The sequence below is a fragment of the Adiantum capillus-veneris genome, chromosome 2 (assembly GCF_014529385.1).
Source record: "Adiantum capillus-veneris isolate H3 chromosome 2, ASM1452938v2, whole genome shotgun sequence".
In the NCBI taxonomy this organism is placed as follows: Eukaryota; Viridiplantae; Streptophyta; class Polypodiopsida; order Polypodiales; family Pteridaceae; genus Adiantum; species Adiantum capillus-veneris.
In genome coordinates this window covers 105152253-105162278 of record NC_140932.1, presented here as the reverse complement: position 1 = coordinate 105162278, position 10026 = coordinate 105152253, and the positions used below count along the sequence as shown (strand labels likewise).

The window sequence follows — 10026 nt, the reverse complement described above, 5'->3', positions numbered from 1 at the left end:
CAAGCTTTTGTGAAATCATACAAGAGAGCAGAGTGACGATCCACATGATTGGAGGTAAACAAGCCTCAGAGGACTGGTCTAGAACAATACATATCATGATGACATCTTGTAATAAGTAAAGCCTAGGAGTAGTTGTGGTTTCTCTGTCAAGCAGAGAACTTGTAATCCTTTGACCCTCAAGGCTCAGTCTGAGCTCGAGGTTGGTGTATATTTCTGATGTTCTTAATACTATCCACTCACAATTGTGACTTTTGCAAAAGAAAAAAATGCCACGCCCAAGGATTGGCCACATAAGCGGCACAATGCCGTGCTCCCACATCCTTTGGTTTTCACAAGTAGTTTGATTGCCACTTCCTACAAATTTCATAGCAAGATTAAACGCCTTGATTATGGCTTTAGCGTTGATGAGTATCGAACCTCATTAAAATGTAAGCGGAGTTCGTTGCAACCGCCTGAGAGGGCTCTCGCATGGCCAACGAGGAAGACGATGACGCGGAAGAGCAAGACCACCCTGTCATGGTACGGCTATGAGAGAGAGAGAGAGAGAGAGAGAGAGAGAGAGAGAGAGAGTTCATTATTCTGTACTGCATGCAGACCTAACCAGTTTATAGGATGAGAGTATGTGTGTGTGCTTTTGAGAGAGAGAGACAGAGATAGGAGTCCTTATACTGTCACAAAAAGTTTTAGACAAATTCTCATTATACTTCCCACATTGAATACTACGACAACATCATGAGCTGTTGCGAGGGAGGCAGTGCATGCCTAGCTAGGTGCGGTTGGGAGCCAGGGAGTGCCGGCCCGGGGTGGCCCATGGGGGTTGGCACTTCCTTGTCCCCAACCGCACGAGCTCCCTCCCGAGCCGTAGCTCATGATGTTGAACCCTATAGTGAAAAATGATGAGAAATTAGCTCTTTTCTCACACTGGAAAATGTCTGTGCATGTGGTGCATGCACATTTGTGCAGCTCATATATGCATGTCAGCATGTGCATGCGTTCACGTACTCACAAGCACACATTTCCCTTTTATAATAAAGGGGTGTTTGTCTATAAGGGGCTCAAACTCAGTGCTAGAGAAAACAGATATCTTTTTACTGAAATGGCCCACTTTTGAACGAAGACATGGAGTGGAGGAGTGGTTGATCATATCCCACATGGGCAAGGTGTGGCTACTTATTCCAATGGAGACTCCTTTGAAGGTGCCTATGATATGGGCAAGAAACAAGGGCCTGGCCTTTACAAATTCGCCAATGGTGCCACATTCAATGGAGAATATGCCGACAATTTAAGAAATGGACGTGGCACTCTATCATATCCGGACAAGAGTTCGTATGAAGGTAAGAGAGCTTGAGTTATTGAAATGAGCATGTGTGTGTGTGTGTGTGTGTGTTTGCACTCGTGTTGTATGCTTTATACGTTACCTTTAATCTAATCCAAGAAACTTAAGACTGTTGCTTACAGGCTTTTGACACAATTAGAGCCTAAAGCAAAATTTTGCCTTGAATATGCTACCTTTGCTTTTTCTTGGATAGGCAAGCCGCGCCTCTATTTTCATTGTTTAGCATTACAAAGGCATGCACATCAAGATGTTTTCACCTCTATATTTCTGCTGTAATTTCTCTAACGAAGGGTAGCTGTCGAAATTGAAGGATCATGGAAGAGGGGGAAGAAAGATGGAATTGGATCATATACTTACGCAAATGGTGACCTTTACAAAGGTGAATGGCTGGATGACAAAAGACATGGAAAAGGGACATACTATTTCAAAGACAGCATGAGCCAGGTATGCTTAGGTTCATATGTGTTTCTCAAACATCAGTATATATTACAAAAGCATTGTTTCATGAATGAGCCCCTATTGGAGACGATCGCTTGATGAACTATACTACCTTGCAAGAACTCTCAATACATACACGCATATATATAGCTCTCTATATATGTGTGTGCGTACACACACACACATATTAGATACATACACACACATGTACTCACATATGTTAGATACAATGTCTTTTCAAATCACCGCAGCATGGTATATATGCTTGATATTTCATTCGGTTGCCATTCAATTCTTTCTGGTATAGTTTTGTGGAGCTTGGGCACTTGGAAACTTTGCAAATGGAGAGTGGATTCATCGAGATGGAAATATATATGAAGGAGTCTTTGCATTAAATAAACCACAAGGGCCTGGAAGTTTCAAGTTCTTTAGATCGAACAACTTGTTGCATGGAGAATATGTTGATCAAAAGTGGTCATCCGGACAATTTGTTTCATTGCAATGATCTCAAGGCCCCATTGGCAATATGACATATTTATTAGAAAAGTTTTCGTGTTTTTCATGCAAAGCATTGAAATCCCTTTTGTTTTTAGTTTGTCAATTTGTCCCTAATTCATTTCATACATCACTTGATTTATTTTTGGTTTTATTGTTTGGAATGTCCAAGTGAACCTTCATCTTGTTTTACCAAGAAGTAAAAAGTGACATCCTACTGAATTAGCTTGTGCTAACTCCATGAGCTATTCTATTTCCGCTTAAACACTATCAACTACATTAACTTTTCCATCAATAAGCACAAGAAGTTTTGGACAAATTCTCACAATAATTCCCACATTGTGACTTACCTCAACATCATGAGCGTCTGTGAGGGAGGCACCGCATGCCTAGCTGGGTACGATTGGGGGCAGGGGACCGCCGGCCCGGTGGAGGGGACCACTGCATGCCTAGCTGGGTACGATTGGGGGCCGGGGGCCGGGGGCCGGCGGTCCCCCTGCCCCCAATCGCACCTAGCTAGGTATGCGGTGCCTCTCGAGTAGAAGTTCATGATGTTATTTATTGTATGAAAAACACTGGAAAAGACTCCGTTTTCCTACATGAGAAAATTTCTAAATCTTTTTGTGAAGGTATGGCAGTCCGTGCTGCCCAAAGACTTACAAAATTTTCACCCATATACAAAGTTGGATTGAGTCACATGAGTTTGCTCATGGCTTGGGAGATGTTAAGAGTCCCACAAAATTTTTGCCTGTTTGTATGGAGGAGCCTCTTCAACATTCTCTGATACGAGGAACTAGGGGCGTGAATTAAGGTAGTGTATGTGTGCTGTGCCGACATGGGCATCGTGACGCTAGCGCGTGGCGGTAGGGCTTTCATGTGGCAACCAAGAGGTCTCACATTCGACCCACACCTTGCGAGGCCGGTAAACTAGGGGTGAACTTGGGGCACCGTTTTTACCCCTAGTTAACCCTAGTTCATCGTGGCAATTGGACGACGGAGATCAAAGTTGCGTGTCCCCCCTTAACCTGAGCCCTTGATCCCCTTTGGGCCTTTGTCTTCATACCCTTCCCGACCCCATTGATCCACCAAATCTGGCTTGCCTGTTGGCAACCAACCCAATTAACGTTTTTCTAAAATTGCTAAATATTAATAATAACAATGGTGATATTATTTTAAGAGGGATTACTACAGCTTCGTAGTGCGCAGTACTCTCCACCAACCCCATACGCACAAGAAGTTTTGGACAAATTCTCACAATAATTCCCACATTGTGACTTACCACCTCATAATGAACTTTTGTGAGGGAGGCACCATATACCTAGCTAGGTACGATTGGGGGCAAGGGACCGCCGGCTTTGGGGGGGGGGTCCCCTGCCCCCAATCGTACCTAGCTACGTATGCGGTGCCTCTCGAGCAGAAGCTCATGATGTTATTCATTGTATAAAAAACACTGGAAAACCACCTGCTCACCACCCTTAAACACATACACCACCCACCCCTTCGTGGCTGCCAGCGAAGCTCTTGTCGTGTTTGGAAAAAATAATAACACTAAAATTTCATCACCGTTTAGACTTGGTTCTAGCAAAACTCCATTGTGTTACGCTCTTAAAAGTGCATCTCGATTTAGATTTGACTCGAAAATTCTATGCATTTAGAAAAGTGGGTCTCAGCTAAAGCCTTGAGTTGAAAATAGAGAGAGAGAGAGGCTGGTTCAACACCCATTAACAACCATGACACATTCGTCAAGCGTGATCCTGCTCTCTTTCTTCCAAGTTCCAAATTTTGGCCATGTCGCCCCCATAACTATCACCACACCTCCGTCAAGCTTGCCTGCAAACTCAGGTTGAGAGAGAGAGAGAGAGAGAGAGAGAGAGAGAGAGAGAGAAGCATCTTGTTTGCTGGGGAGTCTGTACATGATGGGGAAAGAGATCAAAGCTGTGGCATGGCATCTTTGGAAAACAAGTGAAAGGGTCACGATGGCTTTCTAAAACAATAAGAAAGTGATAAAATCATTAGGTTGAGTTTAACTAGAATTATATAAGGTGAAGCGTTGTTCGGGAATATCTCTTTTATTAAGCGACTGAGCTTCCTCCCTACAAAGAAGTAAACCGGAAATACTAGTAGAAAATTTGAATTAAGTTCTTACATATTTCACCAGTTTTTCTTTCCTTTACCATGGTTTTCTTATTTATATATATATATATATATGTGTGTGTGTGTGTGTGTGTGTGTGTGTGTTAAAATAATAGAATGCAAGAGAAGTCAAGCCATGTGAGGATGTGAAATGAAAAGTGAAATAGAAAGATTCATTTAATATATTGTCACAAATTCCCAAAATGCCAAATTTCTCCAAAGATAATTTTTTTGTAGCTTTTCATAAGTAGACTGATTGTTTATCAATACAAGATGCTAAAATTAGAATTTGAGTCGGTTGTGGAGGCTTTGGAGATGAATTGCCATAGACATAATTGTCTTTTTTTGCCAAGTGATTTGCGACAAATTACATGGTAAGCATCTAAATTGTAAAAAAGGAATAAAAATTAGAAAATCTTGAACAATCCAACCAAAATAGACATAAGGGAATTTTTGAAATTTGATGAGAATTTCCATGAATTAGAGGGGCATTTTTGTAATTTTTCCAAAAAAATATCCCTCCCTCTTTTCAACTTGTCATCTCTCTCTCTCTCTCTCTCTCTCTCTCTCTCTCTCCACGCGTTGAGATCCTTGCCTTAATCAACTTTTCTTTTGATGTCAAAGAGGGTATCTTCAAAGATACCCTCTAATTCAATCCAAAAGTAAAATTGGCAGGACCTACTAGCTCCATCTTGATTTCTTAAGGCAGAGTGTTGCGAGATTTCTCTACTTCTCCCAGAGCAGACGCACAAACCAACCAAAGGCACCACCATTGCAGGAGAGGGTTTTTTTCTTCAATGTGTACTTAAAAAAAAAACTCCTTCAAAGGTCTTCCTCGATGCAGCCCTTTGAGGGAGATTTTTTTAATTATACAATGAGAGAGAGAGAGAGAGAGAGAGCAGAAGCTAGATGGAATGATTGCATCTCTTGCCAGAAAAAATTTGTGAGCAATTTTGATTGCCACCCTATCTTTAACCAATAGTAGCCCGCAACTAGCAAGGCCTCACCGTGTCTTCTGTAAAATAACAATCTCACCTTGCCTCTCCAATAAGGCCACACATCGTTAAGAGTTGGGTGGAAACACTTTCCGTCACCTACTCATCACAAGTTTTCTATAAGCAAGCTTAGAGAGAGAGAGAGACACACAGAGAGAGAGAGAGAGATGCCCCCCAAAAAAATAAATGTTATAGCTTCTGTCCCCCAAAAATTTTTGCACCTCAAGAGTTATCCAATGTCAAGCTTGCTAGCACCTACCTCTTGCCTAGCATATCCATTCTTAAATTTAACCACCATTTTAGGAGGTTTAGGGTCAATTTATTTAGTCTCTCAAGTGAAGAAATGAGTGATTTAAAGAAATGAGGGTCAATTTATTTAGTCTCTCAAGTGAAGAAATGAGTGATTTAAAGAAACGAGTGACTTGCAAAAACTCTTGGCTATGTGTATTTTGATTGAGTGCCTCTCACTAACTCGCTCGATTTCATCATCGCTCGAAAAAGTTCATTTGGAGTTTGGGATTCCTCTGAAGGAATTACCCAAGGATGGAGTTTGTATAGGCCCACTAACATCATATGAACATAACGTGCATGTAGCCCTTACTAAACTATAATTTGGAAACTTAGAACATTGCATCTTATCCAAAATAAAGCCTTCACAAACATGCTTAGAAGTTGCTTCAAGAGGCGGTAAAGAAGAAATTGTATCAAATTTTTGCAAACGAAGCGCAAATCGGCAAAATTCAAATTCCCAAAACGTGCATGCCAAAGTTTTGCATCTGAAACGACTTTTGAATCCTCAACTACATTTGCAAAATTTTGCCTACACTTGTCATAAAAAGTGAGCTTATATAGTCCACAACACAAAATTCCAGATGCAACAATTTCATCACTAGAAATGAGATCATGAATTGTACATATGTCATCCACAAATTTGACAACAAGACCAAGTCTTGCAAGTGTAGATATAGCAAAAAGGTTCCCTGGTACATAAAGTGCATTAACAAATGTGAAAGAACTACAATTTGCAACAACAAATAGCACAATCTTTTAAACTCCCTTGATCGGATAAGAGGCAGTGTTGGCATGAATGATCGTATTCCTGTGAGAGAGAGACAAACAAGTCACGATGCAAAGTAATGTGCTTTGTAGCACCACTATCAAAGTACCAAACATGTGACTCTATAGCAATTGATATACGTGCATCATGGACAAAATTGTCATAAGTAAACTTTGCACTAAATGCCCATCTGCATCTACATCAACATCACAATCTCCATTTATAGAATATATTTCAATAGTTGCACTAATAGTAGATCCAACTTCTTTCTTCTTCGCTTCTTTGGCCTTTAGCTTAGCACATTGCTTTATCAAGTGATCCTTAGCCTTGCAATAATGGTAACACATCTTCATCTTCTTCTTGTCTTTTTCACCATAATTCCTAGACGAGTTGCTATCAATACAAGCACAAGACATGAGTAATATGTTACTTATAGAAGAACCTTGATAAGTGCTTGCATTACCGTTACCACTTCCTCTTTGAGCAACAAAAAACTCATGTTCAATTGCATGCTATTTAGCCATGTTCTTTCTTTGAAGGGACTTCCATAATAGGAATGTGCATAATGCATCAAATTCGAAATCTTGAGGGTTCTCTTGGATCATAAGTCTCCCACTACTAGCAAAAGTTTGTGTTTCATAAGAGTCTCGAAACGCATTGAGAACATTCTATACAAGTGAACTCTCAAAAATAACTTCGCCTGCAAAAATGAGTTTCTCATTGATATCCATGATATCAACAAGAAAATTTTCCATGTCATCTTCCTCTTGCATAATCTTTGACTAGCTCTTTATGTAGCAATGCAATTTTATCCTCATGTGTGACTTGCATAAAGACTACCTAGAGTATCCCAATCCTATTTTGTTGATTTGGCTAAGAAAATTTGAGGATAAATAATGCACGTCACATATAATCAAATCAATACATGAGCATGTGCATCTCTAACTTCTTGATGAGATTGCTCATCTGTAGGCAAAACAACCCTAGCAGCAACATATCTGCTAGAACTTGCAACATCCTCAATAGAGCCTGTATCCATAGAAGGTGGACGTACATCAATGTCGTGTACAACATTCTAGAAGCTCATTGTAAGTAGTAAGACGACATTCAGTATCTATACCCATCCAATTTTTCCTTAGCGACAAACATCTTGAAAACATCTATGTTGTTGTCAGCCATGGCGAGCGATTACACCTAATGTAAAAACTACCCCGAAAGAGGAAAAATAAAGTAAGACTAACACGTTGTCGTGTTGTGACACGTACATAGTGGGAACGCATCCTACAAGAGTTATCTTGTAATTTTTTAGATACATAATTATCTTTTCTATAATGTACATATGCATATTTAAGTATAATAATAAGCTTTCTATCTCATCCTATTATTTATCTCAAGGGTAACCTATTCTTACTTTACCATCAGAAAATACTATGGAAAAAGCGTCAATAGCTCCGTCTCTTTAACTTGGGCAAAAAACATTGATTCTTTATTTCTACTATCTCATTATCATCTCACACCCTAGCTAGATCCTATATCTAGGGTAAACTCCAATATATATATATTCTATGTATTTTTCATATTTTTCTTATATTTCTTTTTAAATAGCTACTAGGAGGGAATCAAATCCTAGTGGGACACTAGGTGGCATGATTTCAAAGATACACTTATTTTAATGCATTATTGCAAGCATGATTACAAAACTTTGTCAAGGAGCAATGTCATGCTTTCATATGGCATGAGGTGTCCTTTGGAATTAAATGAAAGTCTAGGCTAAGGGGACCACGGGAAGACTTTTGCTGCCAAAAATGGACCCTATTTTGATGAATTTTTTACACAAGGTTCCAATCCGAATTGGAAAATGATTTTAAAATGAAAATCGTAGATAATGAGCTGAAGTTTCTGCCAATATTTTTACTTTTTTTTTTGGAGCCACGGTTGAGGAGATATGATCAAAATACTGGACCCCATTCTGCCCACATCATGCAGGGACAGCTCATTTCCAACTTTTCCAATTCCTATTCACACTGGCTCCTCTCTTCTTGTGTAAACCCTTGGGGGTTCCCTTCACCTATAAAAGGGGACCTCTTCTTCCTTGAAAAGAAACTCAAGCATTCAATCCATTGATGAGAGGAATTCATGAGGGAGTGTGTAGTAATGCTTAATTATACTTAGCCATTAATATACGCCTAAGCCTACACTTTCTCCTAGAGGAAGACTAGCCATTCTTGTACGCTATCCTTGGAAGATCAACTCTAATCAAATAAGGTCTTGCACTTGGTGTCTCAATCAAAGTGGAATTCTCCACTCTTCTTCTCTCTCCATCAATAATGGTGCCAAAGGGTTTGTCAAATAAGATGTGTTCTACATTGATCTTTTCTTGATTTCTTATTGTTTTCTTTTTCATCTCTAATCCAACATATATATATATATATCTAATATTATCTCCTTAACCAAATCTATCTCTCTCACTCTTAGTAATTCATCCTCTCTACAAATTTTAGGTTCTCTTTGCTACAGGTACATCTCTCCCCGCAGTATCCTTATTGCCTACGGGCAAGAATAGGGCTTGGGAGGGAAAATTCTCATCTCTTCACTTCTCTCATATCTACATTTCTCACATACTATCCTAGATGAATAACCCACATGATGATCATTTCTATCGCTTTCACTTTGTACAATCTATTAGAATTAACGTATGGATTAGCCGTAAAATACACTTTCAACAACGTATAGTGTTTCTCTTTGGCCCAGAAAGGATCAATGAAATACTTCTATCACCGGACCCTATTATACTACCTCTCATAGAATATAATTTTTCTTTTGATGTAAGCGTAGTTATCTTGCTATGAACCAAGAGGATTTGTACACACAATTAATCCCAATCACTAGACAAAATATATACACTACGGTAAGCACAAAGCTACAATTCCAAAGAACAATTCGTAGCCTATTTGGTCAGCCAAGATTGAATGCCATTAACTCATCTATTAACCCTGTCATACTACCCATGATACGATATGACCATAGCCTTGATGTTTTCATCTTTGTGTTGTTTTGACATTCTCTTTTGTGTTCTTTCTTTGTGTGTGTGAGTGCAAGAGAGAAAGAGTGGGTCTTCTTTGATTACACTTCTTTCCAAACCCTAGCCTCAATGGCATCTATGGTTTAATTCCTTCATATAGTTTTTGTTGAGTTCTCTCACAAACTCTCACAGCCATAAGCCCGGTGCTTTCCTGACAAGACCGCTACTCTCTCGACATATTTTTGGTGAACCCGACGCGAATAAGCTGGGGTGAGAGTACATAAAGATGGCTAGCAAAGTGGAGCAGCTATATGCTGAAATGAAAGAGCTTGCAGACAGATGCAAATGGCTTGAAGAAGAAGACCGGATTCAAAAAGCGATTGAAAGCGCTATGCAATCCGTATATAATGAGCTTAATATATTGGAAGGCTATGATCCAGAAGGATATCTTGAGTGCTATGTGACAGAGATGAGGCTTCAAGCAATTCCAGAATCTCGGATGATTGCAGCATTTGTTGAACTTGCGAGTGATGATTTCAAGCACCAAGTT

At 39.6% G+C, this 10026-nt stretch overlaps 1 protein-coding gene across 1 annotated transcript; it reads left to right on the top strand.

The window, feature by feature from the left end:
• The first annotated feature begins 363 nt into the window (after positions 1–363).
• LOC147463325 (uncharacterized) lies at positions 364–2345 on the top strand. Its single transcript, XM_086488060.1, has 4 exons — positions 364–519; positions 1118–1334; positions 1647–1780; positions 2082–2345. The coding sequence occupies exons 1-4, from the start codon at positions 469–471 to the stop codon at positions 2277–2279; spliced, it is 600 nt and encodes a 199-aa protein (XP_086344186.1). The 5' UTR covers positions 364–468; the 3' UTR covers positions 2280–2345.
• Positions 2346–10026: the final 7681 nt, after the last annotated feature.